Consider the following 19,092-nt stretch of genomic DNA (forward strand, 5'->3'; position numbering starts at 1 on the left):
TAACAAAGGGTCTCTGCGTGCTTGTTTTAGTAACACAAATCAAAACAGCTATTCGAAAAATACAACGTACGCACGTACTTTTTATGTCGGTGACTTTTTACCATAATACTGCTTATAATATTGACACACAGCTATTTACTCAAAAAAATGCCCAGATAAAATCAAGGCTTACAAATAAATGTCACTCAGATATTTAATTGGTGCTGGTTTAAGCAAAAATGAATGGATGTTTCACATATGAAATATGAAATAATTGTGTACCCGTCTGTGCGTACGAAGTTAAAATAGCCATCCACTCGTCTTAATGAATCTCATTAAATAATGTTTTTATTGATTTTATTTATCATATCCCATAATATAATAAAACATCACACTTTGTGCTGATAAATGACTTCTAACTGAGAAAAAAATACACACAAGACTCAAAACAAACAACACAAGTGTTGTACAAAACCCATCCCATTAAATACTCAAGGTACATACATGTGGTTGATGTGGTTCTTGAATCTCTATATACAGAGATTATTAATTACTGTATAAATACATAATTATCATACAAAAGTACTGTACAACACATACCAGTAACTACATTATTGACATTACATTGTACATTATACACAGGCGATGGGGTCATGTTTTCAAAATTTAGATGGTTTGTTTTGCTGGCCAACCCACAATGGTTTTTGTATCAACTCTTTGTCTTCTCACTTAAGCCAGTCTGAAAGACACCCAATTGTGAAGCCTTACACATCCTGTCATTAGAGATTATGTTGTCGTAAAAGCCCGTCATTAGTGGTTAGATCTCTGCTCCCTTCGATCTGCGGACTTTCGGGTCAGTGACAGTAAATTTCCATAATTTTATTGATAAAACATCTCAGCAAATCTCATAAGAGCCATCTGCTATACTTTTGTGACAAGTCAAAATTAGATTCGAGCAAAATAGTCTTAGTCGGCCACTTGATGTATTCAGGGTCATACACAGAGTCGCAGGCTTGAATTGTGATGTGTAAACCTACGCGTTGAAACTAATTAGCGAATCATTTTCTGCCCTGCTCAACAGTAATTATTTATGGTTAGCACTGTCATTCATGTAGAAATGGCCCTTCAAATCCAACAACATTATCCTCTGTCAGTGCGTTGAGAAGACATGCACTGTCATCGTCATAGCTTTAACTGTGTTAAAGGGCGCCTAGTCACCTGACAACTCCTCTCCGCTTCGCAAATAAGCTACTGTTTCAAGATGATTTCCGGTGATATAAAGAAACCAAGGACAGATGACAAAGATGCCCTTCAGTCTGAGTCTTCACTGCTGCAGTAGGAGCTGTCGCAACACTCAGCCATGTACAAGAAGGTATGTACGTTGGGATTTAGCTTGGGCACCCAGTGACGAGGAACCAGGAACGTTGCCAGGTTGAACAGATCAACAAACACTTTGTAGCGATCGCTGGAGGAAAATGAAAACGCAAATTTACAAACACAAATTTAGGTCGACGGGTTGATTTAAATTCTATCTGCAGGATACAGTTTATATTTTCAGAAATTACATCAGAAATTTGCAAGTGCAGTATTCACATTGAAGGATTTACAATGTCAAGCAATGCAAATTAACTTGGACCTGTCAGCTTTTTTTTTTTGTAGGCTTGCTCCGAAAGGCAACTCCTGGCTACTAATCTGTGAGATAACACAACCTTATAGAGATAATTGTATTTTAATCTGATTTTTGTTATTAGTGATTGGGTCCTGTTGTGCTGTGATGAATAATTGAACATTTGTTTACTATGTTTGTCCCATATCTTTGAAATAAGCTTTTCTTTCATACACTGGTTATTGTTCTATTTCCAGATTGGTTGATCGGTGTGTGTTTGCTCAAGTTTGCTAATTCAAAAGACATGGTTTTGCTTTGAACTCTGAAATGTTAAGATTTTCATTGCAAAGTGTGCAAAAAGTAATTTGTTACACGCAATACCTGACAGTAGATCTCAGATAATGGTAACCAGATGATCCACCGGTGCCGGCTTTGCTTCCAATCATGCGATGCACCATGCACACATGGTTGTCTAAAGCGTAACGAGACAGAAATACTCATGCAATAAACAATATTTGATTTTCATTGAAAATATTCAAACTGAGACACAGTTATGATTTTTACATATTCGGCTTCCCCGCCTGTTCTTTTGGGCCTCGACAACAGCATTCAACAGCATTGGTTGCTGATGTCACTTTTTGTGACATATATATGTGACATATATTTGCAGCAACAGGAATTTTACTGTACTTACATCTCCATTTTGTCATGAGAGTATCAATATCCATGAGCGAGGTGAGCAGCTGAAATGGAACCTGGAACCTCGGCTCCTCCCTATAAGGTGATACGTGGTGTTTTTTTACGTTTGCAATTTAGACATACAAATCTTTTGCAGGTACAATAGTGGTGATAGTAAAAATGAGAACTGCTGTTCATTACCCATAATGTAGAAGTCAGATTTATTTTCAACGCTTGTTAAGTTTTACTGAGTATGATGGGATGTGTACTGGGCATACAAAGGTTTAGTGTGTGAACAACACCTATTTGCAACAATAACATGTTCACCGGATTCAGTGTTGAAATGTCCACACGAACCAACTCCAAACATGAAACCTCATGACTACAGACATGATCATGGAGAATTACCAGCATTTTCTAGCTTAAGCGCCCATCGATAAAGTGGTTTAAATGAAGGCTAATTTTCCTCGGCCAGAGACTTGCTGAATCCCATAGTGGAAATTGACGGATTATGCATGGATTTGAGTATTAGCTGTCGTGAAGGTAGGACACACATCAGAGCGAATAAGTGAATGTAAAATGTTAAAACAGTGAAAGGTTAAAATACCAATCATGACAAGCGATGCCTAAGAAAACCACAAACAATAATAGGAAATGCAGTAAAAAAACAAATTGAAATTATCTTGAACCTTCCAAGACACAACAAAAGTGTTAAAATCTGTTTTTGCATAAACAAATGTTGGAACTTATTAACTTAGACTGTAACTATAAATTGTTTAACATTGAGATAAAAGATTTGTACTTTCATTTTTTCATCTATTTATTAAGTTTAAAACATTGCTCAATTTATTCAGGCTTTTTGTAAATCCCTTAACTTGAATCGGAGCACAGAGGCCCCGCACCTTCGAAACCACATAATTCAAATAAAGCGGAAACAAGGCTGTATAACAATTTACATACCTGTAAAAGTAAATCATCAGAGCACCTTGTAGAGCCTTGTAAGAGAGCCGTCTCTCACCTAATTATAAAAAGTCAAAATCGGTTATTTTCTGTGTAAACCGCTCTGAATGTTTGCGATCTCGTGGAATGACCTTGAATTAATGTCACTGATTTAATGCTGCTGTAACCAAGGAAAACTCACCTTTGCTGAGAAGATGTTCATGACGCTTTACATCGAACAGGGAAGTAAAGAGTTCTTTCTGTTTGACCAACTCTGCCATTAGTTCTTCCTTTTCCTCGGAATCTGTCATTTTCTTGAAAAAAAGTCCGAAAACCTTAATTTAAAAATCCCATATCTGTCAATCCACATTTGCACAGTTTGCTATTAAAAGCTGAAGTCATCTCTTACCTCAATTTTCTCCTTCTCCTGATTTAACCCATCAAAGATATTGATTTCCAGCCTTCCCCAGAAATTAAATCCATCCACTTCCAATCCAGGAGTTCTCTCCAGCCACTCCTTAAAAGAAGAGCTTAAGGTTCTATCACATTCACACTGAGTTCAGCAGAGGACAGCCTCCACCAGGGTGATATACAGCAAGCGTTTCAAAAAATTCAAAAAGACAGATACATACAAGAAAACACAAGCAAATCTAACCTAAATGTAATGTTGGGTGTTTTGAGCCATACCTCAACTAGTTTTAGGAGCGTGGGCTCCTGTTCGGTGGCGAGTAGCATCTCGGAGTCTGTGCCCTTGAAGTTGTCCCTGTAGTGGCGCCTGTTGTATGGAACCCGCAGGTTGTCTGGGACCCCGATTTTATTCTCCAAAAGCCGAAATTGAAGACTTTGGAACCCAGAGGCTGGAGTAAGATATTCCCTGCGTGTCCGCACACAAACACATCGGCTCACATACTCATAATGGAAAACTGCAGTGCCCCTGAAGGAATGACTCTTATGAAATGTTTTGAGCTGAAGTAGAGCCTGTCAGGTTATTTAGAAGGGTACCTAAAGTCAAAAAAGTCCAAGGCAGTCATTGTTTCCAAAACTGCGAATTGATCAACCAGCAGTCTGAAGATCATTACAATCCTGTGGATCCTGGTATTGACTTTGAGCATATTGCGTTCATCACGCACCTGAAAAAAAGTCAAATATAAAGCCATGTTTATTTGGCCTGTCCATGCATTTGAAGTTAGATGGGACAAAAATATTCAACTCACATGTCCACTGATGAAGATGTCACGTACTGAATCAAGTTCAAACAAGATCTGTTTGAACCACAACTCGTAGGCTACAAATAAAACAAGTCAATAATTGATATTTGACGTTAAAACCTGAAAACCACCATAGAATTATCACAAAGAACAAAAGCAGTTTCATATTAAAGCGCTATTATAAACATGTCAATAAGAAAAATCAATTGAAACTATACAACGGTGCCTTTACCTTGATGGGTGACAATAAAGAGGTGCTCATCGTGAATCTTATTGCCCTTTAGTTCACTCTGCAGCACCTGGGCTGTAACTATTTTATCAAGCTGGGGGGATTAGAAAAAAGAAATGTAAAGTAAAGCCAGATGCAAAGACAGGTGCTCATGATAGAAAACAGCTTCTACCTTCAAGTAATCTCCATATATGATGCCTCCTTTGCTTGCGTTGTTAACTCCTTCTTGAGCAACATCCTCTTCATCCTCTGTTTTAGGAGGCTTGTTTTTAAATAACCTGCATTATGCAAAAAACAATGTTCATATATGGTCTGATTTTTTTTTTCCCATCTGTCAGATCAAGAAAGATTGTCAAAAATTTCAATACAAAAGGAAAAGTAATGGTGCAAAATTTCAACATACAAATGCCTCTTCTCAAAGTAGGGACATCCACTCATGACTCGTCCTGAATCTGTTGCGGCCAAGATCTGTTCTTCTCCTCGAACACAATTTACTTAAAAGGTCTACAACTGTAACCAGATTTTTAAAGCTGTGTATCATCCAATCACCCATGAGGATGCAGTCATTATCCGGCCCGCCTCTATTTGTCTCACAGGGCTGCTGTTTGCCTTGACCTTGGACTTTGTTGACCTGTGAAATGAACAGTCACAGGACATGATTCAAACAGTGAAAATCAAAGAAATAATATATGGATGTTATTTTGGAGTAAGAGAGCGCTATAATTGAGGAAGACCTAGCATATTTATACAACGGTGACATTATCCCCAAACTATCCAATGACAGTGTAGCAGAGGTCTATTTGACTATGCCTGGTTTCTGGAGTTTGATCAAATCTTTAGTGAAGCCTGAATCTGTTTTCCTCTGCTTTCTCCATTTTTTCCATGTCTAATAGTGAACTTGGTACATTTCTCCCAAGAGAAAACCATTCTTAAATTTTATCAGGTGAAATTACAAAACAGAGGAACAAGTCAAGCAGTGTTTTCATTATTTACTCCATTGTGACATCCTCAAATATCCCCACTTGCAAGAGGTAAATTTCTGATAAGTAATTTGACGAGCTGGAACTGGAGAATCAATATGAAACTTTGGTGATGACTTATGAGTACATTATGAAACAAGAAGTTGGCAGTCGGAGTCATCTGAGTCAGGAAAGTTAGTAGAGAAACAGAAGTTTTCAAACTTGCTCCCTAACTAGGGAACAGGTCAGATTGATATTTAGGTACCAATGGCCCCTTGAATGCTGCTAAATACCTACATGGTTCCATGATAAATTCTTTTTGTCACAATTTTGGGGTGTGTGCAGACCCAAGTGCGACAGTCCTTCATACAGTTCAAAACACAAGTTTATTTAAGGTCCAGTGACACGTGAACAGTTACTCGAAGAGAGGTGAGGGCAGGAAGGGTAGGGGAACTATGGAACTCCAGCAAGGTCGGTACCAAGAGATGAGGCAGGAGAACATTGAGGTTCGAAGGACCCGGCCAACGACCCACTGGGAAGTCTAGCCCGGCATGGAGGGAATCCTACTACACCCAGGGAAGTCGGGGCAGGAGGGGGGACAGCAAAAGGCAACAACACCAACAAACAAATCCAGAAAGAGAGAAGTGAAGGGGGTGAGGTACAGTGGTAAATAAGGTTGATAGTAGCCCCCATCAGGCACAGACTCAGAAAAATAGACAGAAAACGCAAACAAAAAAGGAGTGGGAGTAACCCCCATACAAACTGTGCAACAAAACGACAAAAACAAGCGTATCACAACGCGACTGAGAGGCGAAACAGTGTAACAACAACTCGACAACCGGTGATTGCCGGCAACAAGCGGCATCCTGAGACAATCCTAGCTTTGCACGGAGGTGGAGTCATGACACTTTTTTTTTTTTTTTTTTTTTACAACTTTGACCTGCCATTTGAACATAAACATAGAGCCATCATCACTCTGTAATATGAAGTCATTTTACCTGTTATATGCCTTCTCAAGTGGGTCCTCCTCACTCCTACAGGTCAGTGGACTCATCTGTAAATATTTGCAGCTTGGTTAATATTTTATTTTCTCCTGTCAACAACACTGAAACTGCGAGTTCTCATTAGATGGAACGTGAACCATACACTATGTGATCTCTTATGTCACCCATCAAATGTTTATATTTCTTCATGAAACAGACAGTTTGCATGCTGGAATAAAATCATCCCTGCTGGGTATGTTGCTTAGTCCATGTCCCTTTCTGCCATTCAAGAACACCACAACACCGTCAATCACAACAGAAGGAGTACTTTTGAACAGTTGCTAATCCAGTTTCATCATTAAGACTTAGACTGCACTGTCTCTAAATCCATCCAAGATCATTAGCTTCTTTGTTTACACCAGTAGTCTTTGCAGACTCCTCGAGTTGAGTCCCAACAGTCTGAACGAATGTCCTCAGATGATCAGAGAGATGAAAACAAGCAGCTATTTCTGTTGGGACATGGTACAAACTGAGGGATAGAAGACTGCAGACTGAACAAGAAGCTACATCCCTGAAGATACTCTTTTCGGTTCACCATGATAAGTGGGAATGGAGGACGCAGTGGTTAAGATGCTGTAGATGACTGTTGAATCTTTAACAGACCTGTCCATCTCGCTGATATGGCTCACATGTCATTTCACATTATCTTCAAGGTCTGAAATAGTCACTGATTACTAGAAAACAGGTTCATAGCCTGTTTTTCACACGTGTTTCCAGGGTGGAAAATATTTGTTCAGTTTCTTTTGATAGGTGTTAAATGTACCCCGTTGTTATTTTTGTTTCTCTCTCAAACCCTCTTGTTCTCCAAAATTGAATGATTTCTGGCACAATTGATTACAGTTATCCAAGTACTTGCATACATAAAAACCTCTTTAGATCAGTTATCATTTATATACATTTATGTATATAATTCTGGAATAATGCTCAAATATCATTTACAGAAATTCAACGTTAAAAAAATAAGTGTTTCCATGTCCGTCCCTAGACACTTTAGCCATTACTAGTTTTTGCAGCCATTACCCATCTTTAGTAGTTGCCTTATTCATGCTATTAGATCTTAAGTTAAACATGCGCAATAGTCATTACCATTGTAAAATAGTGGTCAATCTCATCAAACACTCATGGTCTACCTGCACTTTTCACCTGCCAATTCACAACTCCAACTTTCACAACTTTTACATTCCCACCACATCTTTCACCTGCAGCCCTTTATTGTGCATGTTTATCCATTGTTTTCTGTCCTTACTAAAATTATCTATGGCTCATCTATGTTACTAACACTGTCATTCTACAGAAAGCAGAATTTCATTTTATTGGGAAACACGTTTCCTCACTTTGAATATGAGAATAAGCATTTTCAATCCTTGCATTGCAATCCATGCACATTGATAAATAGGCAGATGTTTTATTTCCATTTATATTCATTAGTCCTGTTTGCAAAATCTTTGAAAGGCATCAGAAATAATGTTCCATTCAGTGTTGTGCTGTTTAATATTTCAAAGACTGTATTCTGTTGAATGGTTTGCAACAAATAGCATAATGTCATTAAAATGACAGAAAGATGTCCATTTCAAACTAGAGTTGTTACCAAAACCTCAATTTAAGATTAGACAGATTCCTCACATCCAACAAGTCATTTTTTATACTTAAACATTAAAACTGGGTCGACACATAACACGTATCACCTCTGTCATACGGCTCAAATGTATTCTAAAACCAATGGCTCTGTGAAAGGCTAGTAGCCTGTAATCTGACTATATGTGTCAATTCTATTACAGGACTGTCTCAGAAAATTAGAATATTTTGATAAAGTTCTTTATCTTCTGTAATGCAATTAAAAAAACAAAAATTACTTTTTCATGATATTCTAATATTTTGAGATAGGATTTTTGAGTTTTATTAAGATGTAAGCCATAATCAGCAATATTGAAATAATAAAAGGCTTACAATTTTTCAGTTGATTTGTAATGAATCCAGAATGTATGACAATTTTATTTTTTTAATTGCATTACAGAAGATAAAGAACTTTATCACAATATTCTAATTTTCTGAGACAGTCCTGTATCTTGGCTAAGCAGTTGTGCAATGATTCATTTTGTTTTTAAAGGCTGCTACTATTACTGTTGCAAGATTTCAGTGCGCTTGGTTGATAGGCAAAGATAATTAACGTTTTGTTTGTTTATTTTGGCAAGTGTCTAATGAAGGTTAAGTGAAGTAATTTATTTGTTCAACAAAAACAATTACATTAAATACTCAGATTTTATAAGTATCCACATTCTGAGATTGAATTACCGTTCAATGAGTATAAATGTAGAAGACAACAAATCAGATTCTTTTGACGTGTGACACGTGATTTTATCAGTCATGGCAAGGGAACTGGTGACAATTATTTTGCTGATGTATTAAATTGTGACACAGCTTCAGAAGTGTCATATACAAGGGACTGTATAATGACTATTATGGGTAACATGACAATAGTTGACTTGTTTAGGTGACTAAAACCAAATAATTTATTTTTGCTACTTTCTGCTGATCTCAACACAGCCATTAGAGAAATGTTTTTTTGTTTTTATTATATTGAAATAAATATTGACAATAATTATATGTATATTATGTTGTAATAAATGTATTTCTGTCAATGATACTTCTTATTGTTCTTGACATCCAAAAGGGACAACTTCCCATGTTTTTTTTTATTTATTTTTTTATTTTGTACATGAATTTAGAATAATCTGGCCTTCTGTTCATATTTTCAAATGAATACATGTCATACAATTATCTCCATTTTGCATCAGAAACCACAAATGTTTAGATGAACGATTCCTTGTCAAAACACCTACAGAAGTTATGAAACGGCTTCACATCAAGAGCTAACAGAATCGCTTGTATAGCATGGACATCAGGAAGTGTAATAATTTGATTTAAAATGTATGATGCCCACAGAGCAGTAATCAGTTCATTAGTGAATACAATCTGCTGACTACTTAATGCGTTCACAAGTTTTTTTAGCAGCTTGGCTAACGCACTGAAGCATACATTTCGGACATCACTTCAGCTATGGCTGAATTGAATACAGATTCAATAATTATTTAATCTTTCTCTCAGGTCTACTGTATTTTTGTATCTAACATAATACCAGCCACCTCACATCCCTGCAGCGGTCAGCATGGCTGCCTGCAAGTGATCTATACTGTTTTGAAATGTTCCACGTTGTTGTTTTTGACACCGATTTAAGCTGAGGACACACAATTTTTTTTTTGCCTTATTTTACCAAAGATTGACAGTTGGGGACGGTCATGGTGGCGGACGGCATTCTGAGCGAGGGGAACAGACTTGAACCCAACTTGTTTGAATTTTTGAGCCAACTCAGATCAGGTAGTTTGGGCTGATTACCAACACAACTGCAAACACATGTTGCCAACAGACAATGTAAAAGAAGAATGGGGGCACAGGAAATAGCATCGGAAGACAAAGACCTCAGGAATTAGCGGGCGTATCAAAACCACAACGTTCGACAAGGGCCGACAAAGCCGAAGTTGTCTACACTAATTTGGTTTGTGCAAATAACAGCTTTAGGGAACCATTTGTCATCTGTTTGTTTACTCTTTAAACCGTCGCTCTCGTAGACTCTCGTGAGACTCTGATGCGTTCAGTTGGTTTGACAAATAATGTAGTCTGTGATCCCTCTTCAGGTGCAGTTGTTAAATGTGCCATCCCAAGTCTTTCGGTTGTCATAGGAAACCGGTAGGGTAATGCGAACTCCTCGTCTTTTCAAAATTGGTAACGACATTGGAAGTCGTCTGGCGTGAGCTAAACTTTAGATTGGCGACAAAAACAAAAGATGTAAACTTGGGAGGTATGCTTTACATACAGATACCTTTGTTTTATGTGCATAAAATGAGGTGAGATTGAATTATGAAAGTTGCCTCATTTTATTTTCAACGCTCTGATGTGGCTATTGCATGATAATTCTGACTCTTTGATGTCCTTGCAAAGTCGTGCCATGTCTTTTATCAAAGCCTTTGAAGTAGTTCTAGTAGCGCTGTGGAATTCTGTGCTGCGCTGTTGCTTCGGCAGTGCCTGCTGTGGTCTCGGTTTGAAACTGCAGCAATACCGCGATTCATTTTCATATTACTGGGTTATCTATTCCATTTGATGTATCTTTAAATTAACCTGGAGTATTGAGAAGTGAGTTTTAGACATTTCGAAACATCTGTCTGAAAAAAATGATATGCATGTGCATATATTTGGACGTAGAAATTCCAAACAATAGCAATCTTCATGTACAGTGATGCTACATTATAACCCTGCTTTTATAAATACGTGCACAATCAGTCAGCTGTAAACTTCAAGAACTGTGCACATTTTACCACTAGGGAGCATCAGAGGCCTTTCAAGACCATAAATGCTTGAAGTTTGGAGCCTATGTTCGAAGGTTGAGGATCAGAAGGGTGTTAGGGTATATCTATATGTAAGTATACTCAAACATATAGGGTTCTCAAAAGTTCGGTGTGATTTCAGGGTGAGGAACTAGTATTTAATAGCTCACAGGGGAACATGAGACACTTCACTATGGGTTGTTTTTACCGCAAGGGATTCTAGCAAGAACTTTGAAAGCGCATTTGCCAAGTTTGTTAAGCGCTATACATCTCAAAGTAAGTCACTACATGAGCTTCTGTGTTTAAAGCCATATAAAGAATTTGTGGGGCTCTGGAGCATCACAGAAATGGTCAAAAACAACGGCATAAAAGAACCTTAGAACAGGGCTTGTTCCAAATCCCGTTTGGTTTAACATTCTGTTTGAAGTTTACCATGAAAATTGTATCTTTCTATTTCTCATGAAGGGGTTGTTTTTGCGATTATGCAGTCATTAGATCTCCACTGCCGATACAACAGTGTACACCAGTTTGGGTCGGCTGATCACAAACTAAATACTTATGAAAGCAGTGCAATCAAAGTTTACACACACATTTCTAAAGCGATTGCATTTGTGACATCAACTGGGCAGGAACGCGGTTTTACATCTCGCTGTTCTTGTGAAGACCTTATGCACAAAGCAGCAGTGATACTGCATTTGCGTTGGTGGGAGAGAATTCCATGTCTTCAGTTTAACTACTAGTATGAAACTGTGAAAATACTTCACTAAAAGTCCTGGAATGAAAATGTTTCTCTGGTAAATGTGTGAACATCTTATCAGCCAAGTGGACTTCAAGCATCAATATGTGCATTAAGTGACAAACAAACTATTATAGACGTTTTTAAGATATAATTTCACTAGTTTACTGCTGTATAAATGTGAACGTTGGGATTCATTGCAATGCATGTTACAGAGGGAGTTGTTTTATCAATAACTTTACATTTTAATCTGTAAGACCGTCATGTGAGAACTATTAATAGAGGTGATGATGTAAATACACATCTATGTCACTTTCTCATAACGTATTATTCCATGAAGACGAAAAAAAATAAAATAAAAATCAAACCTACTGAGCATATGGATGCAAACTGTATTTGGATCCACTGCAACCTTGTTTACGGGGAATGGCTTCATGAAATATTTGTGCCGATGAAATATTTATTGGACAATAAGGCAGGTCAAAAGGCATTATGCCCGATAAACTTTAAATTTTGCGGAAATAATCGTCGAATGCGCGTCATAGATGCGTCACCACCTGTAAATACTTGCCACTACATGTCCGATGGCATTAACCACTGTAGCAGAGCACTGTGGTGAAAAGCCTGTATAAGCTCCGATTGGAAGGAGCATAACTTAACATTTCTCAAATATTTGAGAGTATTATAATCAGCTGGACTTTATTCATTATGTATAAACACAACATAAAGTACTGTTAATATGACTAGTACAGACATTTATTCAGTTCAATAAAAAAGAAAAAGAAAAAACACTGTAGAACTCTTTTATAATTTACAAAACATGGGAGTCCCTGTGCTATCCGAGACACGTCTGTGTCTCACCCTCGACTGAGTTCTTCATACCATCACTGTCATTCCACCCCACACAATGAATATTCTTTATTTAAACATGAAAACCTTTTTCTTTTTTTCAGTTTCAAAGCATCTCAAAGAGAAAATAAGGACATTTCAATGATTACAGTGCTAAATTTTGTATACATAGGGTTTGTTTGGTGTGTGTATTTCTAACGTCGGGATGATTGCATGATCCTTTAAACAAATATTAGCTCACGTACACTGCTTACTCACGTGTGACTGCATGAGCCCCAAACATCTAAAAGAGTGCAGATATGCACAATGTAAACATTTTCTTTGCTCTTAGTCTTTTCAGTTAAGCCAGACGTATCTTGATGAAAAAAAACAACAAAAAAACAAACATAAAACACTGAAGTTAGCTCACTGTTCCCAAACACACCAATATTCCTCTGCATTAGAGTCCAGAGTCCATAGGCTTGTGCTACAGAGGAATTGACCTGTAATTGCCATGTTAAGGCTTAGTGTAGTTATACATTTATGTTGCAATTCCTAGGCCACAATGCACAGCATTGCTTATACCCCATCTATAATTATCATTTTTTCTTTCTTTCTTTTTTGTATTTATCTTTTTAAATATTTTTATTTATCGATCTATTTATTTATTACAAAAAAAAAAACAAAAACAAAAAACACATGAACACCCAGGGTACATATCAGCAACTTCTATAGTTACAATTGCTTGTCATTTTGCCATATCGCTACCAAAAGAAGTCTCTTTGGTAGAAAATGCACCTCGTATTGTTACCTTTTTCCGATTTCACTTTGGCGAAGAAAGTGAATGTTATTAGCACTGTCTGCTAATTCTGGGTACTGCTCAATGGAGAGCACGTAGTACCCGTCGTACCCCAAAACTTTTCCACCGCTCAGAAGCTGCCTTTTCTCCCCCTCTGTCCACGGACGGACACCCTCCTCACCATCACGCACCCGCTGCTGCTCTCTCACCCAGGCACCCGCCAAGGCACGCTGCCGAGCCAGCTCAACCACCCGTACCTTCTCTTCGTCAACCGTCGAGCCATAGCGGATGTGAAGAGCTTGAGCACCAGCGCGGATCTCCACATCTGCAAAACGTCGGGTACGACTATCCATGACTGTGGTGGATTGGGAGACGGTTACGTTCACACCATTCTCCAAAGTTTTGTGTCCACTTGTGAGGTGCAAAGCGGCAAGATCGCCATCCGGGAGGCCCGGTTTCACAAAGTAGTGTGTGTCCCGGCCTTCTATGGTGAAGTGGAGGTCTTCTAAATAAAATGCATTGTTTAGGATAGTTGCAACCTTTATGCAGTCTTCACTGGCCACATTAAGAGTGTGAGAGTGAACACTCCCCTTGTATATGGCAAACATAACAGCTCTTCCGATGGGGGACATTGCGGCTGAGAACCACAGCCAAGACTTTTCACCTCTGCGACCTCGAGTGAGATGGACCTCTGGCAGCCGCTCGAATGACAAGAGAGAATGAGCTTGTCTGGTTACTTCCTGCTGGACCCCAGAGATAGACTGTAGGGGAAATGCAGTGAAACGTTAATGCCTGAACATGGCAGAACCTGGCTCTCCAGGCCACTTAGAATCAGCTACTTCTCTGCTTCACAGAGTTTTTCATATTCAAGTAAGATACTGGAGTTTTTGTATTTTGTTCTCCAGCCGGGAGCAGTAACATTTTCCATAGAAAATTGTACCCCGCTATTTTGATTCAGGACATACGCCAGAGAAACTTTGTATACATGAATTAAGGATTGTTTCAACAATTGTAGCACCACACTGAAAACAACATTAGAATTCAGTTGAAACTGTGATACAGAGGGAGGTATACATTTTGCTTATGATATGTATTATTGTGCAAATATCAAAACTGACGTTTTATGAAATTGTGCAAAGGCAGCAATTGTGCAATGGCAGCTTCAAAATACTGATTTAAGTGAAAAAAGACACAGCAAGTGTTGTTATCTGCCAGAACTACTGCACTATCATAAGCATTTGTGTGTGGGCTACAGGAGAATACTTGCTCTTTTTGCTATGATTAAGCTTTTATGCAATGTGGTTGACTACTTTTGATAAATCTTACCGGCAGATCATCCCACAGCTGACTTTTCATCAGTTCATAAGATGGCATGCTCAAATCAAACTTTGGGACAGGAAACCCCGGAATGGTGTTATGAAGATGAAAGCCAAAGGTTACAAGCCAGCTGTTTACGTCTGTGAACGAAAAAAAGGAAGAAAAATGTTCATATTGTTATGAATGAAATGACATGAATACCTTTGGACATTGTCCATAAGAGTCTTTTCCCTGAGAATAAACAAAACACGTCAATTTTTTTTTTTTTAAGTTTCAATAACCAAATGGAAACCAAAAGAAACAATTCAGGAAAGCTTGTTTTCTTAACTCTAAATAGATAAAGATTTTATTTCCAAGTACCAAAGTACTTTTAATTCTATCCTTAGTCACAATAATGAGACAATACGTTGATCTCATTAAACAACATAAAGAAATTACAATATCAATATTTTATTTTCAATTTAAAGAGTATCTCCTATTTCTGAATAGTATATAATTTTATATGGGGATGCACCGACACAGCTTATATTTATCTTATTATTATTTCTGCATTTTTTTGCCATCTTCAGAGAGAATTTCACCTGCAGTGATGGTCCTCTGTAGATTCAAAAGGGTTTTTGACAATTGCGTTTAAAATGTGTTTTTACAGATGATACAGAGCTGTAACAAATTAGACACTGTAAGTCTTAAAAATTTCCAGGAGTGTCTTGTGAATTGATACTCTAAACGTTGTTTTCCTTTAATGATGGTCCAGAAACAAATAAAAAATGTCTTACCAGCAACGTATTCTCGTACTTCATGGACTTTGCTGATTGGGTTGTTATTTCTGAACATATATAAATTAAAAGGTGTTGGTTCTTTGCCAACTTGTTTCCACACTGATACATCAGGAACAGTCCATCTCCCTGACATGATATCGTAATCTTTCTCTCCAAAGTGTAGCAGTTTGGTGAGCGGGTCGTACAATCCTCCGTGAAACCCGAGGACAAGCTGAAAATCTGGGTTAGAATCAAAGTAGACTTCGCCGTAAGCTGTGTACTGAAGCTGTTTGACTAGGAGTCCATTGCTGGTGAAGACTGCCAGTGGAGTGCCAGTGTTATCACATGCAATGTAGAATTCCTCCCCGCTGCTGATCTCCATGGCAAACAGGTGGCCTTGGAGATCATAGTAGAGTGAGGTGATCTCTGAACTGGAGTGGTTGTATACATGTGTGATCCTTGCTGGGTAGCTCAGGTCTGCGTAGAAGTACTGCAGGTGCTGGCCCATACTTGTTTTTGCGGACACTCTGCGGCCGAGGCCATCGTAACGATACTGAATCGTCCAGCCGCTGCTTTTGCTGTAGACTCTCACCAAGAGTCCTTTGGAGTTGTACTCAAAGATTTCTGCTCCCCTTTGGCGGAGGAAACCATCTTCATCCATTCGGTACTGGATATCTCCAAGGCGAGTGATGCGGTCTCTCAGGTCATAGCGCAGAGGGAGTAGTCTGGCACTGTTTCCTGCATTCAGCAGGTGCAGATTTCCATTTAGATCATACGTGTAGCGCCACATCACTTTGTCATTCAAGTATACAGTCTGAAGCTGACCATCCACATCATACTCGTAGCTGTACTTGGTGGTATTGGCAAAAGGGCCAATCTTGAGTTCTCGCTTGGTGACGCGGCCAACATCGTCATACTGGAAAGTGATCCAATACATGAGTGAGCGAAATATCTCATACTGGATCTCCTTGATTCGTCCGTGTGCATCGAAGTGCTTTGTGTACGTCATGACGGCAGTGGAGATGATCTGATTGATGTCATAGTATATCACCCCGAACTTTCCAAACTGCTCAATTTTTCCAGAGATGTCATCAAACTGGTATAAATCGATGGGTAGCGGCGTTTCGTTGATGACTCCTTGCACACTTGTTACGCGCAAGCTGGTGTCGTAAGTGTAATCAAAGCGTGCATTGACCATGCCGTCCTCGCTGAAGCGGAAAATCTGCCGGTCCACTAAGGGACCTACTTGGCGGTAACGGATGGAACAGATGAAACCTTCATTCTGTAGGTTGACCGCCTTCAGGACTCCTGCCGTCTCATCGTAGGTGAAGCTGACTCTGGTGCTGTCATACAGGACTTCTGACAGCTTGTTTTGCCGGCGATACCTGTACAGGACCCGGCGGCCTGTACCAAGGTGAGACACCCTTAGGAGGAGTCCATCTTCGCTGTAGTCCACGGCAACCGAGGCGTTGCTCTCTGGGGGGTGATAAAGGTTCCTGTAGTAACCCACTGAGCGGACGGTCTCCATGGTGTAGCGGGCTACACTTGGCATAGTTACTGCAGAGAGGCGGTCCAGAGTGTCAAAATCAAATATGTACTGGCGTTGACTATGGAGCAGGAGGACCATCGACTACAGGGAAAACAAGAAAATAACAATGTTTTCGTGAGTTGCATGATATTTAATACATGATATATGTGTCATGATAAGCCGGATGAGTGCAGGCAGCGTGAGAAGATATTTCATATTTAAGAAAGGGAGAAAAGAGGTGTATGAAAAATGCACTAGTTGGTATTCAGCATGGACTCATCTTTAAATGCAAGGCTTCTCTGGGACACAACAGGAGTCACGGAATTTTGAGTGCATGCTATGAAAGGGTAGCTAGAAATGGAAAGATGATTGCAGTTTCTTTTGTAAGCTAATTGTTAAAAATGCAAGTAACTTGACTAAATTTAATAAAACCCTAATCAAAATTCAAATGGATTCAGATAGGGTATTTCTGCAGAATTACTTTTGTAGGTTTGCAATCAGACACTTCATTATAAAGTAAAACTCTGAACAGTGCAAAAAAAAAAGTTTTTTTTAATTGCAACTGAGAAAGGTTTTAATGCAATCAAGACACATGATTATACATCAAAGCTGTGAACTTTAGGATTGAAAAGATGTCTAATTGACCAAATAAGTTGTTGAATGGAAATCAACCATTATGAATCTGAAAGACTGTCATCGCAACCTTTTTTTTTCAGCAGTTTGCTGCATTTTTGCCCTGCAGTTTGGCTTATTGTGGGTGGAATGTACAGTTTGCATGTAAGACACGTGTCTATTTTTATGACTTGAGTCACGCACGTCTTACATCTTTCTTCACAAATCCCATCCACACGAAACAGCCTGACATCAGGCAAAACAAAGATGAAAAAAGAATCATTCTCAGTGAAGTCATTTCTACACATTTTTAATCAAAATGCATCTTACTTGAAAAACATCTTGTTGATTGTACTGTCAATTGTTTTGCTCTCATATCTGTTAATGAATGCAAAGCTATTCTGTTTGATTGCACATTAGAAAATTACTCTATAATCATGAACACAATTCGGGTTGTAAGCTTCTAGCAACTCAAACTTAGGCTTAGGGACTGACATTTTTAGGACAAAAACAACCAAAAAAAGTTTTTTTTTATGAGGAATACAAAGTTAATCATTTCCTGGACGGCATTGCGGAGCTTCCCTCTATAAAATTCTGTTGTCTCCCATGCTTCATTTGGATCTAATGTCGGAATGATGGTTCAGTGTAATCGACAAAAGCATGTATAACTTTTATTTTCTCATCTAGTGGTTTAATTAAATCAATGTAAATTAAGTTTGGATAGCTGACTGTCTTGCAAAGATTTACCAACCTCTCCGTTAAAATGTCATGCCCAGTCATCTGTGTCTACATTGAGATTCCTTGTGCTCCCTGAGCTCTCCGTGTTCCTTATGTCAGTGTGTTGACATGGCCTCTCCAGGTCACGAAACGAAAGGATTTGGAGAGAAATGCCTGAGAATATCTTTGAATGTTTTCAGAGCTATGTCACTCTCAGCATAGCTTCACTATACTTATAAAGCAAATAAATAATGTCAATGTGGACAACATAACATAATGATAGTGCAAGAAAGCGTTTGGTTACCTTTTAACAATCTAGTGAGGTACAGGTAAGGTAGCACATGAATGATTTTCAGTGGTGTCATTTAACAAGAAACCCTCATTCCATACCATTTTCAAGAAATCAAATATGACGGGTTGAATTTATAGTCACGTTATTTCCCAACGTGTGGTCTTTTTAAATGTTTAAAATGTATCTATTTATTTTTCATTACTGTTAGATTTGTTCACCTATCTGGATTCTAAGATTTATTTATTAACTGTTATTTTTTAAAATAATAAATAATCATACATAACTACAGTATTTCACTATTTAGTGAAATATCAATCATAGTTGCAGTTTGACTTGACTTACTGCTTCATTGTTTCATTTAAAATGAGGCGGGTTCAATGATTCCATAAATGCCAACAGTATGTATATATAGGTGTATATGTTTGTATGTATGTATGTATGCATATATACATATATATATATATATATATACACACACACATATA

The 19,092-nt window shown here is 38.3% G+C and overlaps 2 protein-coding genes across 2 annotated transcripts in view; both read right to left on the bottom strand.

The window, feature by feature from the left end:
- Positions 1-305: 305 nt before the first annotated feature.
- On the bottom strand, positions 306-5,193 carry tdo2a (tryptophan 2,3-dioxygenase a). Its single transcript, XM_086158010.1, has 12 exons — positions 5,043-5,193; positions 4,812-4,917; positions 4,643-4,733; positions 4,417-4,487; positions 4,205-4,332; positions 3,890-4,076; positions 3,612-3,719; positions 3,405-3,516; positions 3,224-3,281; positions 2,280-2,359; positions 1,967-2,057; positions 306-1,444 (listed from the first exon to the last, which is right to left on the bottom strand). The coding sequence occupies exons 1-12, from the start codon at positions 5,075-5,077 to the stop codon at positions 1,291-1,293; spliced, it is 1,221 nt and encodes a 406-aa protein (XP_086014136.1). The 5' UTR covers positions 5,078-5,193; the 3' UTR covers positions 306-1,290.
- Positions 5,194-12,447: 7,254 nt separating this feature from the next.
- LOC147227919 (teneurin-3) overlaps positions 12,448-19,092 on the bottom strand; it is a 173,114-nt gene continuing 166,469 nt past the window's right edge. Inside the window, exons 29-31 of the mRNA XM_086158011.1 lie at positions 15,477-17,088; positions 14,710-14,840; positions 12,448-14,144 (exon numbers count right to left, since the gene is read on the bottom strand). Coding sequence (XP_086014137.1) covers positions 13,392-14,144; positions 14,710-14,840; positions 15,477-17,088 — 2,496 coding nt within the window. The 3' untranslated portion in view covers positions 12,448-13,391. The remainder of the gene's footprint in view (positions 14,145-14,709; positions 14,841-15,476; positions 17,089-19,092) is intronic.

This window comes from Fistularia commersonii, chromosome 13 (genome assembly GCF_037954325.1).
Source record: "Fistularia commersonii isolate RoL2024-O1a breed Wild chromosome 13, RoL_Fcom_v1.0, whole genome shotgun sequence".
NCBI classification, from domain to species: Eukaryota; Metazoa; Chordata; class Actinopteri; order Syngnathiformes; family Fistulariidae; genus Fistularia; species Fistularia commersonii.